General features: G+C 25.2%; 1 protein-coding gene across 1 annotated transcript in view; it reads right to left on the bottom strand.

The window, feature by feature from the left end:
* LOC117183046 (serrate RNA effector molecule homolog) overlaps nucleotides 1-17,850 on the bottom strand; it is a 93,731-nt gene that overhangs the window by 9,013 nt on the left and 66,868 nt on the right. Inside the window, exons 14-16 of the mRNA XM_033376199.1 lie at nucleotides 13,131-13,403; nucleotides 8,994-9,032; nucleotides 3,775-3,918 (exon numbers count right to left, since the gene is read on the bottom strand). Coding sequence (XP_033232090.1) covers nucleotides 3,775-3,918; nucleotides 8,994-9,032; nucleotides 13,131-13,403 — 456 coding nt within the window. The remainder of the gene's footprint in view (nucleotides 1-3,774; nucleotides 3,919-8,993; nucleotides 9,033-13,130; nucleotides 13,404-17,850) is intronic.

Raw genomic sequence — 17,850 nt, 5'->3', positions numbered from 1 at the left:
AATATGTATTTTCAAAAAAATGTTTAAATTTTCACACAAAAAAGATTCCAGTTGACTTTTCAAGATAAAAATACGAATTTTGTAACAAAAAATAAGTTTCTACAAAAAAAAAAACTAAATTTTCATTAAAAAAAAGACGAATTTTTTCGACCAAAAAGCATGAATTTTCAACAAAATTGTTGAATTCTCAACCAAATAATTGAACTTTTATGTATAAAAAAAGACGAAATTTCTCTTAAAACAGATGAATTTTTATCCAAGGAAGATGAAATTTGTACTAAAAAAGAGGAATTTTTAATAAAAAACGACAATTTTTTAAAAAGTATTTTAGTACACTTTTTAATGCCAACATTTAAATTTTAAACAAAAAGTAAATTTTGTACGAAATGATTCAATTCTCAATAAAAAAGAATTTGCAACGGAAAAAAGTATGGCTTTTTGACAAATAGTTTAATTTTTAACCAAATACTTGCATTTTGATCAAAAAACGATTTAATTTCTGCTAAGGCAGATAAACTTTAAAATAAAGAAGAGAAAGTTAAAAAAAAGAGTTAAATTTTCAACCAAAAAATTAACGAAAAAAAAAACTGGAATTTTCAACAAAAACAATTTAATTTTTAACATAATAATGAAATATTCAACCTAAAAAGAAAAATTGTTAACAAAAAAGTGTCATAGTTTATATTTTAATAAAAAAAGAATAAAATTTATACAAACAAAGAAAAGAATTTTAAAACCAAAAAGACGAATTTCCAACAAATTAAAATTTTTCAATCAAAAAATATATAAAACTTTATCTAAATTATTGAACCTTCAAACCAAAAGACAAATATTCCTTACAAAAATGCAATTTTTAAACAAAAAAAAAAGACTGTTCAACAAAAAATTAATTTTTCACTAAACTGATGAATTTTTACGCAAAAAAGGGAAATTTCAAACTAAAAGATAATTTTTCTTACAAAAAAAAAGCGAATTTCTTTCATTTTCTGTTAGAAAATTAATTCTAAAAAAAAAAAGAAGTGTTTTCCACTAAACAGTTAAATTTTCAAATTGACATAAGACTTCAATAAAAAAAATGCACAATGTCGCTAAACTATGACCCAAGTAGTTGAAATTTCAATTAAAAAAAATTAAATCAAGAAGATTAGTTTTCAAAAAAATAGTTGAATTTTCTGTTGAAAAAGATTTTAGTCGAATTTTCAGGATCAAACTATGAATTTTTTAACAAGAAATAATTTTCTACCAGAAAAATGGAATTTTTAATCGAAAGAGGCGAATTTTTCACCAAAAAGGATGACTCTTTAACAAAATTGTTGAATTCTCTAGCAAATAGTTGCATTTTTATCAAAAAATATGAAACTTATCTTAAATGAAAAGAATTTTTTATGACAAAAAAAGTTAAGTTTTCATCCAAAAAAGATTCCAGTTAACTCAGTAGCATCAAAAATGGAATTTTTGTAACAAAAAAAGAAGTTTCTACGAAAAAATTGAATTTTCAATCTAAAAGGACGAATTTTTTCAACCAAAAACAATGAATTTTTAACAATGTAGATAAATTTTCTACCAAATAGTTGCATTTTTAACCCAAAAAGGTCCATTTTGTACTAAAACAGACGAATTTGTAATAAAAAAACAAATTTTTTTATGATAAATGTAACTCTGGTTGATTCTTTTGAGTGAAAATTTAAATATTTCTTTTAGTTTACAAATTCATAATTTGGGGTTGAAAATTCAACTTTTTTTCTTTTTATAAATTTTTTGTTTTGAAATCCAACTATTTGGCTAAAAATGCATCTTTTATGACAAAAAATTAATTTTTTTATTAGAAATTCAACTGTTTGGTTAAAAAATAATTTATTTGGTTCAAACCTCACCTTTTTTTTATTGAAAATTAATATTTTGGGGTAAAAATACATTTTTTAAATTGAAAATTTAACTATTTGCTTGAAAATGAACTTTTTTTTGAAATTTCATATTTTCGGGTTGAAAATTCAACTTTTTTTCTTTTTTTTTTTAAATAAATTTTTTGTTTCGAAATCCAACTATTTGTTTGAAAATTCATCTTTTCTTGACAAAAAATGAATTTTTGTTTTTATTAGAAATTTAACTATTTGGTTAAAAAGTTATTTATTTGGTTGAAAACTCACCTTTTTTATTAAAAATTAATCTTTTGGGGTAAAAATACATTTTTTAAATTGAAAATTTAACTATTTGGTTGAAAATGAACTTTTTTGTCGAAATTTCATATTTGTTCTGTTTAAAACCCTTTTCCAATTTTTTCTTAAAGTTCAGTTTTCAAAATAAAAAAATTATTTAAAATTTTTACACGAATATAAGAAAAATCACTTTTTTAAAACCTTTGTCTGATCTTCGAAACCTTCAAATTTTTCCTTCATTTTTTATTTATTCTGCAAAATTAACAAAAATTGCCTTAAAATCTATCCGATTCTTCTTTGACTATTTTTGAAATCTTCTACAATCTTTTTAAATAATCTCTACAAATTAATTTTTCGAAATAAAAAATTATTTGAATTTCTTTTAGGAACCTGAAAAAATCTCTTTCATCTTCGTGAAACTTTACAAAATTCTTAAAAAATCTTTAAAAGTTTTAATTATTTGTGAATCGTTTCAAACTTTTTGAATATCTCTTAAACTTACTCAATTTTTTTCTAAAATTATGTAATATGGCAAAATTTTCCAATTTTGCTTTAAAATCTTTCACGCTTTTTAAAGAATTTAGGAATTAATTCAAAATGTTGTGTGATATTTTTTCGATTTACTCCTGAAATTCATTACAAAACAATCATTTTAAGATTTCCCATGAATTTTAGGAATTTTTAACTAAAAAAATATCAATCTTAAAAAAATGGAAGTTTTATTTTCTGTTAAAACATGAATTAAAAAAATATATATATTTTTCACTAAACAGTTAAATTTTCAACCAGACATAAACCTTCAATCGAAAAAATAAATTAAAAAAAATTTAGTTTATCTTTTTACCCAATTAGTTGAATTTCTAAAACAGATGAAGCTTTAAATCAAAAAGATCAATTTTCAACAACAACAAAATAGTTGAATTTTCGCTTGAAAAAGATTTCAATGGAGTTTTCACAATCATAATATGAATTTTCAAACAAGAAATAGGTTGAAAATAATTTTTTTTTTTGTTAAAAATTCAACTTTTTGATTGAAAATGAACTTTTTTATTGAAACGTTGGTTTGAAATATCTGAAATGTACAAAAATCTTTAAAATTTTCACAAGAATTTTAGGAAAATTATATTTGTATAACCTTACAAACTAATAAACAAAAAAACTTATGAAATGAAGTTATTTCAAAATGTTATTTTGTGTTAAAAAATATTGTACTTTTCAAACCGGAAAACTGCTCGCATGCTTTTCTTTTTCCTCAATCAATTAAAAAGTTCTATTTTAGTAAAGTTTTTAAACAAAAAATTGCTTCAAGCTTTTTGTTTTCATTTCAAAAAAATGTTTAAAATGAATATTTTAGCTTGATTTAAATAAATTTAAGTCAATTGTAACAAAAAAATATTAATAAAAAAAAATGCCAGCAGTAGGAATCGAACCCGGATTTTCCGGTTACAAGTTCTCGCATCACGGTCTTTGGCATATAGCAAGTTTGGTCAATTAAGGAATTTGAAGTTTATCACTTTAATTTTACTCTCGAATTTCTTTAATTTCTTCTAATCCAATCCAGACAAAATTCCGCACAGTGTAGGTTCCCCTGGTCAGATTTTAGACTTTTTCCTCTTACCGTCCTCGGTTGAAACCTCCACGGTTAGAACGAGGCATGCCGAATCCAAAACCTCCACCGCCTCCTCCGCCGCCGTAACCACCCCCGTAACCACCTCTTCCGCCGCTGTAACCACCGCCGCCTCCTCCGAAACCACCGCCGAATCTACAAACACAACCAAATTGATCATTCGAAAGATTACATTTTTATTTTCATTTTCTTGACGAGGAAGCTCTTGTTTAACGATAACAGGCCTGCCAGTTTCCGCTTGAAGATTCCTCCGCAATTTAAATTTGCGTTAATTTCACAGGGTTACATTTTAAATACTCAAAACTGAACTACAAATTGAAACAGTAAGAACATTTAACTTTTCTTTTAAATTCAAACGTTCATCCTCAATTGCAAGTTTTCAATTTCGACGAACTCGATCTTAACCCATAAAGGGCACACATCCGTAAAATTACATAAAGAGCATACTGGGTGTTAAACACCCAAGGATATTCAAAGGTGTGCTGTGACGACGGTATTGGATAGTTTTTTACAAAAAAATTAATTAACGATGTTTAATCTATCTAGTTTAAGGAAAACAAGGGTTTACAACAGTTTTTGAAATTTAAATTAGTTGAAAAAATACTTTTTGGAAAAAATTAAAAAATGACTTCTTTCACTGTAAAATTCATAACTTTTGAAGTTTTTGATATGTTTACTTAAAGTTTTACTTAAATAATCCCGAGATATTGCGCTTCCAAAATAAAATTAGTCTGATAGTGTTCGTTCCAAATCAGATATTTATTCAAAAAAAATAAAAGCTTCAATTCAATGAAACACCATACTTTGCGTGATTAAACGATTTGATTGATCTTAAACTGCGTATAAAAACGATAAAAATAAAAAATATGTGAAAATGACATAGAAAAATAGGTTTTCAAGTCATTTGTTAATCTGGCGCCGTATGTTCCATTTTCTTGAATTTAGTACGTTTTGTTAAAGCGCAAATATGTCGCTGGGTCTTTTACACCCAGTATGCCCTTTAAGGGTTAAAATTGCGAAATTAAAAACGGTTTCACTTTTAAATACTAAATTTCTTTTCAAGTTTAGTTTCAAGCTCTTTTGTTGACAAACTATTAAATTTTTAATCCATCCGAAGACATGAATTATAAAAATGAAAAATTATTTATAAATGGAAAACATGCAGAAGTAAAAATAAAAAGTGGAAAATAGGCAAGCATCGGACTCACTTCAGAGATAAAAAAAAACCAGTTCAAATAGTGTCCAAATTTGAAAAAAGAGTGTCGTAACATTTTGCAAGTTTTAAATTTATATGTAAACCAAAATTAAGAATCTAAAATAAAGTAAAATATGCTTTATTTGTTAAGCAAACTTTACAAAAATGTAACTGAATTTTTTTTTTGTACCAACACATTTTTCTTTGCTTGAAAATTCAACTATTTTACATTGATCTTTTTGGTTTAAAAATTCATCTTGTTTTGAAGCAATTTCACCTTTTTATGGTTAAAAATGCCTCGCTCTGGTTAAAAAAGATTCTTTTTCTGTCAAAAATTAACATTTTTGTTGAAAATTCAGTTGTTTGGTGGAAAATGCATTTTTCTATAGCCAGAAAATTAAACAATTTGGTAGAAAAATTAAATATATTATTTAAATTTGATGTATTTTGTACAAATTTGTCTTTTTTGGTAGACACTCCATTTTTTATGAAGAATATAACTGTTTGGTTGAAAATGAATCTCTTTTAGTAGAAGAATTAAGGATTTTTTTTTTTTGAATTATCGGCTATCACAAGTTTCTGTTAAAAAATGGATATTCTCAAGTTGAAAATTCAAAAATTTGGTATATAATTAAACAGTTCAGTAGTAGAAAATTCGTTTTTCTTTATTGAAAATTAATTCTTTTGAGTGAAAATTTAAATACTTCTTTTAGTTAAAAAATTCATATTTTCGGGTTGAAAATTCAACTGTTTTTTCTTTCATAAATTGTTTTTCAAATCAACGTTTTGTTTAGAAATCCAACTATTTGGTTGAAAATTCATCTTTTCTTGCAAAAAAATTTTTTTTTTTATAAATTCAACTATTTGATTAAAAAGTGATATATTTTGTTGAAAATTCACCTTTTTTATTGAAAATTAATTTTCTGGGGTAGAAATAAATTTTTTGAAATCGAAAATTCAACTATTTGGTTGAAAATGAACCTTTTTGTTGAAATTCCATATTTTCGGGTTGAGAATGCAACTATTTTGTACAGAACATTAGTCTTTTCGTTTTGAAAATTCATCAGTTTTATAGAAAATTAAACAACGTGATAGAAAATTACATTGTTTTGTAGAAGATTATTTTTTTTTTTATTAAAAGTAAATTTTTCTCGTTTAGAAATTTAAATTTGGTTAGAAAAATTATGCCTTTTGTTGAAAATTTGTCTTTTTTGGCAGAAAATTAATCTTTTTAATTTGAATATCAATTATTTCTTTAAGAATTGACGTACTGTGTTGAAAAATCTTCTTTTTTGGTAGAAAATTCAAATATTTGGTCAAACATTTATGTATTATATTGACAACTTTTTTTTTGTTGTAAAAATAATTTTTTTTACTGAAAATTTAACTATTTGGTTTAGAATTGTTGTGTTTGGTTGAAAACTCATATTTGTTGGTAGAAAATTCAAATGTTTGATTAAAAATTTAAGAATTTTGTTGACAACTCATCGTTTCTCGTAGAAAATTAATTTTTTTGTTTGAATTTTCAATATTTTACAAAAATTTATGTATTTTTTCGAAAATTCATCTTCTTTTGGTAATAAATTAATATTCTTCGTTGAATTTTTAACTATTTGGTTAAAAATGTATGTATTTTGTTGAAAATTGTTCTTTTCTGATAAAAAATTAATCTTCTTGGTAAAATTTTAAATATTTGGTTGAAAATTTCTTCTTTTGGGTAAAAAATTATTTTTCTAACTGAAAATTTAACTGTTTGGTGAAAAAAACAACTATTTGATTGAAATTTTATATTCTCGGGTAGAAAATTCAACTGTTTTTCATTCAAAATTCGTTAATTAGCCAGGGAACATCACTAATTTGGTAGAAAATTCAACTATGTGGTAGGATATTCCACATTTTTGTAGATAATTCGTTTTTTGTAATGACAATAAATTTTTTTCAGTTTAGAAATTCAACTAGTTCATTAAAAAGTTACGTATTTTGTTAAAAATTTGTCTTTTCTTGTAGAAAATTAATCTGTTTGATTGAATTTTCAATATTTGATTAAAAATGTATATAGTTTGTTAAAAAATGTTTGTTTTTTGGTAGTAAATTAAGCTTCTTGGTTAAAAATTTATTTATTATATTAGCAAGTTCTTCTTTTGGGTAAAAATTAAGTTTCTTAATTGAAATTTTATATTCTCCGGTGAAAAATTATATTGTTTTTTTTTTTTTATAGAAAATTCGTCTTTTTTCTAAGAAATTTAACAATTTTGTAGAAAATTCAAGAATGAAGTAACAAATTAAACTTTCTTGTAGATGAGTCAGTTTTGTCGAAAATAAATTATTTAGTGTATAAATTTACACTAATTGGTTGTTAATTTATGTCGTGTGCTGAAAATTCTTCTTTTTTGGTATAAAATTAATCTTCTTGATCGGAAAACTTAACTATTTGAATAAAAGTCTATGTATCTAAAAAAAAATCGTCTTCCCTTCGAAAAACTAATATTCTTGATTCAAAATTAAACTATTTAGTTAAAAATTAATGTATTTTGTTAAAATTTTGTCTGTTAGGGTAGAAGATTGCTTTTCTTGTTTGAAAATTTAATTATTTAGTTAGAAAGTTCTGTATCATGTTGAAAATTCGGTGCTTTTTGTACAAATTTATATTTTTGGTAAAAAATTTATTTTCTGTATTAAAAATACATCTTTTTGACAGAAAATTTAACTATTTGGTTTAAATTGAACTATTATCTTGAAGTTTGATACTCTCGGATAAAACATTTATTTATTTTCTATAGAATATACGTCCTGTTTCTGAGATATTCAGCAATTTGGTAGAAAATTAAGCTTTTTAAATGATAGATTCCACTAATTTATGAAAATTTATGTAGTTTCTTTAAAATTCATACTTTTTTGTTTAAAAATTAATCTATTTTGTTAAAATTTTGCCTGTTAGGCTCGAAGATTATTTTTTTGGATTGAAAATTCAGCTATCTGGTTAAAAATTGATGTATTTTATTGAGGAATTGAATTTTCTAGTAGAAAATTAATCGCCTGTATTAAAAATTCACTTTTTTATTGTTGAAAATTTAAATATTTGGTTAGAAATTTAATTTCTTGCAGAAAGCTCATCTTCTTGATTAAAAATAAAACTGCTTGGTTAAGTATTAATCTGTTTTCGTTGAGGATGAGCATTCAATTATTTTCTTGCTTAAAATATTAACTATTGCAGTTTTTTTTTATTGAGAATTATTCTTTTTTCGTTGCAAAATGAACTACTTAATTAAAAGATGAAATACTTTTTTTTTTTTAAAAACCCCCAGAATAAATTCACGAAAAAATGGAGACAAATTTTCAAGTAAATTGTGAAAATAATTTCTTCAGTCTGATTTTATTTCGAAATAGTAGCAAAATAGTGTGATCCCTTAAAAAAAAGGTGAAATAGTGCCAACAGTGTGGTGAATCCAAGGCCTCTACATAAAATAAAAGTAATTTTATCTTAAAAAAGTGTGACTTCCTGGCAGCCTTGTTTGTGATAGCAACAAGAAATCCTTATATATAAATAAAAAATAAAAAATAAAAAAGTGTGAAAGAAGATAATTCAGAGTGCAAGAAATAAGTAAAAGAAAAAGTGAAATTGAAAAAGTTCACAAGAATGAACGAGTTAATTCTAGATAGTGAAATTTGATTTTTCAGAAGAAGAGAGTAGATATGCACAAGAAATAGAATTTGCAGGCAGAAGAAACAATTCAAGATTACGAAGACTACCAATCAGAAAACTAAATTTGAGTAATGAAAGTCTCACCATCTGATTTTATCAATGAAAAAACAAAACAAAACAAAAAATCGATTTTTTCTCAATTATCAACCGAAATTAAAAATTAACTTGCAACTTTTCCAAGATGGTGCAACTTTCACTGAAAAGTCAGAAAGAGAGAGAGAGAGAAAGAGAGAGAGAGAGAGAGAGAGAGAGAGAAAAGAAGACTTCCTGCACAAGAAAAACGGTCAAATTATTATTTAAAAACTCGCTTACGTTTTTCGGGATAATGGTAGCTGTACGATTCCGGTAGTACTGGTAAATCAATCGAAAAAGGAAAATGGTAAAATTGAGATATCAAGTTATCCTCCAAAATTAATTCTACAAAATGTTAATCTCCTTTACAAACGAAAAAAAAAAAAAAAAAAAAAAATGAAAAAACCTACACCCGAGTAGATATTATTCGACTTTATTCAAAACTTGCCAATTGCTTAGTAAAGATGAAATGTTAGTTTCGAAGAACAGGCCTCACAGTCCCCATGGGAAAAAATATAGAGACCAAAGGATACTTTTTGTCACGCTCATAGGCTACTTTTTTCAAAAGAATTCAAACGAATTGGGAAAAATGCTAAAAAATCAACAACAAAAATCCATTGATTTCCGTGAAAATGGATTGAATTTACAGGAATTTAAAATCAAAGAGTAGAATTTAATGAAATTCGTAAAAATTCAAGGAGAATTAAAAAAAATAATCAAATGAATTGAAGACAATTAAAAAAAAACTTAATTGAATTCAGTAACTTTGAAATAAGATTAGAAAAAATTCAAGGGAATTGAAAAAATTAAATGAAATGCCTCAGAATTCAAGGTGAATTTAATAGACTTCAGGATCAATATGAATTCAATATAAATTCATAAGAATTCAAATAAATTGGAATAATTGTAAGAATCGAAAAAAAATCGACTTGATTTACAATAAATGTTGATTGAATTTAGAGAAATTTAAAAGAAATGAGAAGAATTGGATGAAATTCATCAAAAATGAAGGTGAATTTAAAAAAAAAATCAAGTGAATTGAAAATAATTCAAAAACATGAAAAAATTAATTGAATTAGGTAGAATTGAGTGAATTTGGAAGCAAATTAAAAAAAATTCAAAAGAATTCCAAAGAACTTCAAAGAATTCAGGCTGAATTCCAAGAAAAATGTCAAATCCTTTCAAATCTTTGAAAACCTACTAATTTGTAACAACAAGAAGCGACGTATGATTACAGAAGAATTCAAGATAAATTTAAAAGAATTCCAATAAATTGGAACAATTTTTTAAATCCAATAAAATTTGATTGATTACAATAAATTTTGAGTCAATTTAGAGAAATTTTAAAGAAATGAGCAGAATTGAATGAAATTGATCAAAAATCGAGCTGAATTTAAAAAACATCCAAATGAATTGAAGACAATTTAAAAACAAACTTAATTGAATTCAGTAACTTTGAAATAAGATTAGAAAAACTTCAAGCGAATTCAAAAAATTTGATGGGATGCTTAAGAATTCAAGGTGAATTGAATAAACTTCAGGATCAATTAAATAAAAACTTTTTAAAATTAAAAAAAAAATTCACTGAATTAAGTAGAATTAAGCGAATTTAGAAGTAAATTTAAAAAATTGAAGCGAATTCCACAGAATTTAACAGAATTCAGGGTGAATTCCAAGAAAATTTTCAAATCCTTTTAAATCCTTAAAATTCTACAAATTTCTAACACAAGAAGTGACTAATGATCGCAGAAGAATTCAAGATGAATTCAAAAAAATTGAAAAAAATGGAACAATTTTAAAAACAAACAAAAAATTGCTGGATGATAATAAATTTTGAGTAAATTTAGAGAAATTTAACAGAAATGAAAAGAATTAGAACAAATTCATAAAAAATCAAGCTCAATTTAAAAAGCAATCAAGTGAATTGAATTGTGTAGAATTAAGTAAATTTAGAAGTACAATAAAAAAAATTGAAGAGAATTCCAAAAAATTTAAAAGAATTCAGGGTGAATTCCAAGAAAAATTTCAAATCCTTTCAAATCTTTTAAAACCTACTAATTTCTAACACAAGAAGTGACTAATTATTGAAGAATTCAAGATAAATTCAAAAGAATTCAAAGGAATTTGAACATTTTTTTAAATTACAAAAAATTCGATGACATTAAATCTTGAGTGAATTTACAGAAATTTAAAAGAAATGAAAAGAATTGGATGAAATTCATGAAAAATCAACCTCAATTGAAAAAGCAATCAAGTGAATTGAAAACAATTCAAAAACATGAAAAAATTAATTGAATCGGGTAGAATTGAGTGAATTTAGAAGTAGATTAGAAGAAAATTCAAGAGAATTCCAAAGAATTTAAAATAATTCAGGATGAATTCCAAGAAAAATTTCAAATCCTTTCAAATCCTACTAATTTTTAATTCAAGAGGTGACTAATTATTACAGAACAATTTAAGTTAAATTCAAAAGAATTCAAATAAATTGGAAAAATTTTTGAAATCGAAAAAAATTGGATTAATTACAATAAATTTCGAGTGAATTTAGAGAAATTTAAAAGAAATGAAAAGAATTTGATGGAATTCATAAAAAAATCAAGATAAATTTGAAAAAGCAATCAAGTGAATTAAAAAAATTCAAGAGAATTGCAAAGAATAGATCTTAAATTGTCGGTATACTGGTATACTTTTACTAACATCAACTAAAGAATTCCAAAGAATTTAAAAGAATTCAGGATGAATTCCAAGAAAAATGTCAAATCTTTCAAAACCTACTAATTTCTAACACAAGAAGTGACTAATTATTGCAGAAGAATTCAAGATAAATTCAAAAGAATTCAAAGGAATTGGAAAATTTTATTAAATTAAAAAAAATTCGATGACAATAAATCTTGAGTGAATTTAGAGAAATTTAAAAGAAATGAAAAGAATTGGATGAAATTCATGAAAAATCAACCTGACTTTAAGAAGCAATCAAGTGAATTGAAAACAATTCAAAAACATGAAAAAATTAATTAAATCGGGTAGAATTGAGTGAATTTAGAAGTATATTAAAAAAAATTCAAGAGAATTCCAAAGAATTTAGAGTGAATTCCAAGAAAAATTTCTAATTCTTTCAAATCTTTGAAAACCTACTAATTTTTAACACAAGACGCCACTAGTCATTACCGAAGAATTCAAAATAAATTCAAAAGAATTCAAATAAATTGGAAAATTTTTTTACAAATGAATTGTAAAAATATTTGAAAATCTCTTCAAATTTTAGAAAAACCCTACGAAATCCCTCATGCCTTGCGAAAAATTATTTGCAATTCATTAAAATATTAAAATCCTTTAAAAACTTGAAAAACTACTGAAACAAACAAAAAATTTCTGGGAATCTATTTAAGTTTCTTAAAATATTTCAAATCTTTTAATATCTTTTGAAAGGCTGAAACTTTTCAAAACACTTGAAAACGCCTCAGAATCTTTTATAATATCCTCAAGTATTTCGAATCCTTTTATATCCAATTAAATGACTGAAATCAATTAAAAATTTCTTTCTAATCTTTTAAAAGAATCCAAATTATTAAATTTTTTTTACATTTTTCAAAAAATTGTAAAGCTCTTTAAAATGCCAAGGAAATTACAAAAAAAAAAAATAAGTTAAAATATTTCAAATCCTTTAATAATTTTATCAAATGACCTCCAGGATCAATTAAATTAAAACATTAAAAAAAAAATAATAATAATAATAAATAAATCAGCTGAATTAAGTATAAAAAAGTAAATTTATAGAAATTCATGAGAATTCCAAAGAATTCAGGATGAATTTCAAATCTTTAAAACCCTACAAAATACCTCACTTGTAAAGAATAAATTCTTTGAATGCACTAAAATATTGTAAAATTCCGTGATATATGATATTTTCTGAAATCATGGAAAATATATTAAAATACATTGAGAGTTCTAAAATTTCTTGAAATTATTGAAATCCTCGGAAATCTTACAAAATAACGTGAAATCTTTTGAAAATATTTTAAAATCTCATACGTCCTCTAAAATCGTTTCACATCGTCGGAAATTCTAGAAAATTATTTATCCTAAAATATATCAAATGCTTTAAAATTATTTAAAATTAATTAAATTAATAATAAGGAATATATAGGGACCGGTCTACGTGTGAGGCCTGGAAGAAATAAAAAGAACTGCGCAATGTGTTAGAATGTTGAATGCTTAATCTATTATATCGAAATTGCTAACAAAATAGAAATCAAATTTGATAATTTAATGACTGCAATTATTCTTCTATTAAAAAAATATATAAATAAATAAATGAATAAATATATGTACAAATGGTCGTAAAAGTTTTGAGATTGATTAGTAAATCAAACTTACCCAGAGTTGAAGGAGGAGAAACCTTCGCGTGCAGCTTCTCGGACAGGAGCTTTGTTTCCCGGATGTTCCGGAAGTTGAGGACGTTTTGGATCCTTCAAGTAGTTGTTGAAATATTCTGCCTCGGCTTTCACTTCCGACACTTTCTCCGCGTGCTTATTGCAAATGTGCTTGCGAATGTAGTCGGGACCCTTGAATTTCTTGCCACTCAGAGGACAGAGCCATTTGTCTTTCGAGAGTTCCTGGGTATTGGCCTGGACAAACTTCTCCACCTCACTGCCAACCAATATAAGAATTGAACAATTGCATAAATTTTTTTTTTTTAAATAATCAGGGTGGCCATTATTTTCTAAATTTTCGACTCCCGGATTTCTCCCAGTAAGTATTCATGATTTCTCGCGGTTTATAAAAAAATTATAACGCTCTTATTTTCCAAATTTTCGTCTCCCGGTAAGCATTCATGATTTCTCTCGGTTTATAAAAGAATTATAACTCTCTTATTTTCCAAATTTTCGTATCCCGGATTGCTCCCGATTCTCTCGGTAAGCATTCATGATTTCTCCCGGTTTATACAAGAATTAACTCTCTTATTTTCTAGATTTTCGTCTCCCGGATTTCTTCCGATTCTTCCGGATTTCTCCCGATAAGCATTCATGATTTCTCCCTATTTATAAAAGAATTAACTCTCTTGTTTTCTAGATTTTTGTCTTCAGGATTTCTTCCGGTAAGCATTCATGATTTCTCCCGGTTTATAAAAGAATAATAACGCACTTCTATTCTAAATTTTCGTCTTCCGGATCTCCTCCGATTCTCCCGGGAAACATTCATGATTTCTCCCGGTTAAAAAAAGAATTATAACTCTCTTACTTTCTAAATTTCGTTTCCCGATTCTCCCGGATTGCTCCCGATTCTCCCGGTAAACATTCATGATTTCTCCCTATTTATATAAAAATAATGACGCCCTTATTTTCTAAATTTTCGTCTCCCGGATTTCTCCCTTTTCTCCCGGGAAACATTCATGATTTCTCAACGTTAAAAACAGAATTATAACTCTTTTATTTTCTAAATTTTTGTCTCCCGGATTTCTCTCGATTCTCTCGGATTGCTCCAGATTCTCCCGGTAAGCATTCACGATTTCTCTCGGTTTATAGAAGAATTGTAACGCTCTTATTTTCTAAATGTTCGTCTCCCGGATTTCTCCCGGTAAGCAGTCATGATTTCTCCCGATTTATAAAAGAATAATAATGCTCTTATTTTCTAAATTTTCGTCTCCCGGATTTCTCCCGATAAGCATTCATCATTTCTTCCGGTTTATAAAAGAATAATAACGCTCTTATTTTCTAAATTTTCGTCTTCCGGATTTCTTCTGTTTCTCCTGGGAAACATTCCTGATTTCTCCCGGTTTATAAAATAATTATAACGCTCATATTTTCTAAATTTTCGTCTCCAGGATTTCTCCCGGTAAGCATTCATGATTTCTCCCTGTTTATAAAAGAATTATAACTCTCTTATTTTCTAAATTTTCGTCTCCCGGATTGCTCCCGAATCTCTCGGTAAGCATTTATGATTTTTCCCGGTTTATATAAGAATTAACTCTCTTATTTTCTAAATTTTCGTCTCCAATATTTCTCCCGATAAGCATTCATGATTTGTCCCTATTTATAAAAAAAGTAACTCTTTTATTTTCTAAATTTTCGTCTCCCGGATTTCTCCCTATTCTCCCGGGAAACATGCATGATTTCTCACGGTTAAAAAAATAATTATAACGCTCTTATTTTCTAAATTTTCGTCTCCCGGTTTTCTCCCTATTCTACCGGAGAACATTCACGATTTCTCCCGGTGTATAAAAGAATTAACTCTCTGTGCGAAACCCACGGTTTTTTCACACATATTATCAATTGCGGAAGTCACTAAATATAAGAAAACCATTTGCAAGAAATTGATTGACTTTAAATCATATAATAAGAAGGATAAGGAAATTTTTGTGCCTAATAAATGAAAATTCAGGGATGCGATTTATTGTATACTAGCAGTCGAAGTGCTAAAAATTAAAAAATTTTAATTTGATTGAGAGAATCCCGAAACTAGTATGATTTTAGATTGAAATTTTGAAAGTATAACAATGTCAAAATGTTAAAAACTGAATAATTGAAGATTCAAGATTTTGGAAATTGGGTCATTTAAAATTCAGAGGAATTGGAATTCATTGTGACCGTTTTAGTCGAAGAAAATAATTCCCGGCCATTTACCGGTTCGCAAACATTTTTCCCGGTAAATAAAATTTAAAATGCGAACTCTATTGTAAAGATTTTTCCATTTAAAGTAATAAAAGCTAAAAGACCAATTTAAGCATTTAAAGTGGAACTCTTGAATTTTAAACTTTGAAAATGGAAGTTTAAAAGTTTTTCAATTCAAAAATTTTGTATTCAAATGCTCAATAACTTACACATACAAACTGGAAGGTACTGACACTTTTCAATTGAACAATTTTAAATGAAATGAGGATAAACTGCAAAATTCCGAATTAAAAAAATTCATACATTATAGAGTTAAAAAATTTTGATAAAGTTCCAAAAATACAAATCCACTCTAACATCTTCAACACTCAGAATTAAAAAATCAATCAATAAATTTTTTTAAATTTGAAAATTATATTATTAAGTAATTTTAGGCTAGAAACCAGAATCAAAATATTTTTATTTTTAATAGTTTAAACATCCTTGAAAAGCTTTCAAATTTTATTTCAAAATCTTGAGAAATCTAGAAGTTGTTTTAAAACTTTTTCAAATAATCTGAATTTTTTCTAAAACTTCAAGAAAATCCTGCAAATTAAAAAAATGGCTTGAATGAATGACTTATGTGTGTGTGCCGACAAAATTCGACTATTCGTACAGAAATTTCGGTGCAAATATCCACTACCTAATTTAAAAGAAAATGTCAATTTTTTCAGATTTCAAACAAAACTTTAGAAACTTTTTAAGAATTGTGAAAAGGTCCAAAACAATAAAAAAAATTTCTTAATATTCGTAGGAAAATTGAAAATGATTTTTCATATTGAAAAATTATTTTAACAGAATATTTCAAGAGATTTCAAGAGATTTCCAGAATTGTCGAAAAAGAACCTGGAAGTTTTTAAGGATTTTTTTTTTAAATCTGCAGGATTTTCTAAAAATTTGTAAATAGTTAATACAATTGCAATCGCACCTTCACATTTTTTAATGACTAAGACTTTCGAATTGAAACAGTAAAAATCTGGAAATTCCTAAACTTTGAACGAATTTAGAATCGTTTAATCATACAATTAGTGTTTAGTTTTTAAAAGTATAGATAAATTAAAAAATTATTCATTTATTTATATTCACAGTTGCTAATATAATACTGTTTTTTTACCAAAAATTTTCAACTTCAAACGCTTTTAATTTTTAATTGTGTAAGTCTTCAAGACTGCAGTTTAAAATTCTTTAAACTAAAGATAACCGTTTAAAAATAAAAATCTAAAATAAAGAATTTTTAAAGTAAAAGATTTATGAATAATGCTTCGTAAACTGAATGTTGTTATCATAATTGAAAACGGTTTCAATTCAACTTATTATTTTAAAAACTGTTGTTTGTGTTTTTTTTTCAAATTTAAACCACGTCAAAATTCTCAATTTTTAAGTGAAAATTCATAATTTTCAACAAAATAGATAAATTTCCAACAAAATAATTGAATTTTATACTAGAAAAAAAAAACACAAGTTTTCAACAAAAAATGGAAGTTAAATTTTTAGTTAAAACCATTAATTTTCTACCAAAATAATAAATAAATTTTCAGTGAACCTGAAGAATTTTCAACCAAAATTATGAATATCTAACTGCCATGAATAAATTTTCAAATAAAAACATTAATTTGGAAACAAGAATAATTATGTACTAAAAAAAACAACGAATTTTCAACAAAAACATAAATTTTCAACCCAATAGTTCAATTTTCATTTAAAAAAGATCACATTTCAACGTTGTTGAAAATTAGTCTTTTCTGGTATAAAATGAATCTTCTTGATTGAAAAATCAATTATTTTGTTAAAAATTGATGTATTTTGTTTAAAATTATTCTTTTATGGTCTTAAATTAAACTTCTTGTTTAAAAATTCAACTAAATGGTTAAAAATGATGTATTATGTTAAAAATTCTTCTTTTGGGTAAAAATAATTATTTGTTAACTGAAAATTTAACTATTTGGTTGAAAAATTAACTCTTTTTATAGAAATATCGTCTTTTCGTCTTGGAAATTCACCATTTTGGTAGAAAATTCCAACTGCCTTGCAGAAGATTAGTTTTTTTATTGAAAATAAATTTTCGTAAATTAGAAATTCAAATATTTAAATAAAAAGTGACGCATTTAGTTGAGAAATCGTCTTTTCTGGTACAAAATTAATTTTCTCAGTTTAGAATTAAATTATTTGGTTAAAAATTCATGTATCTTCTTAAAAATGCATTTTTTGTATAAAATTAATCTTCGTTTTTGAAATTTCAACATTTATAATTAAAAGTTTATGCATTTTGTTGACAAATCGTTTTTTCTGGTATAAAATTGATCTTTTTGGTTGAAATATCAATTATTTATTAAAAGTTGAAGTATTTTTATGAAAATTATTATTTTTTTTGTAGAAAATTAATCTTCTTGGTTAAATTTTTAACTGTGGGATTAAAAATTTATGTTTTATGCTGAAAAGTTCTTTTC

This window comes from Belonocnema kinseyi, chromosome 2 (assembly GCF_010883055.1).
Source record: "Belonocnema kinseyi isolate 2016_QV_RU_SX_M_011 chromosome 2, B_treatae_v1, whole genome shotgun sequence".
Lineage (NCBI taxonomy): Eukaryota > Metazoa > Arthropoda > Insecta > Hymenoptera > Cynipidae > Belonocnema > Belonocnema kinseyi.
This window is presented reverse-complemented; position numbering and strand designations above follow the sequence as displayed.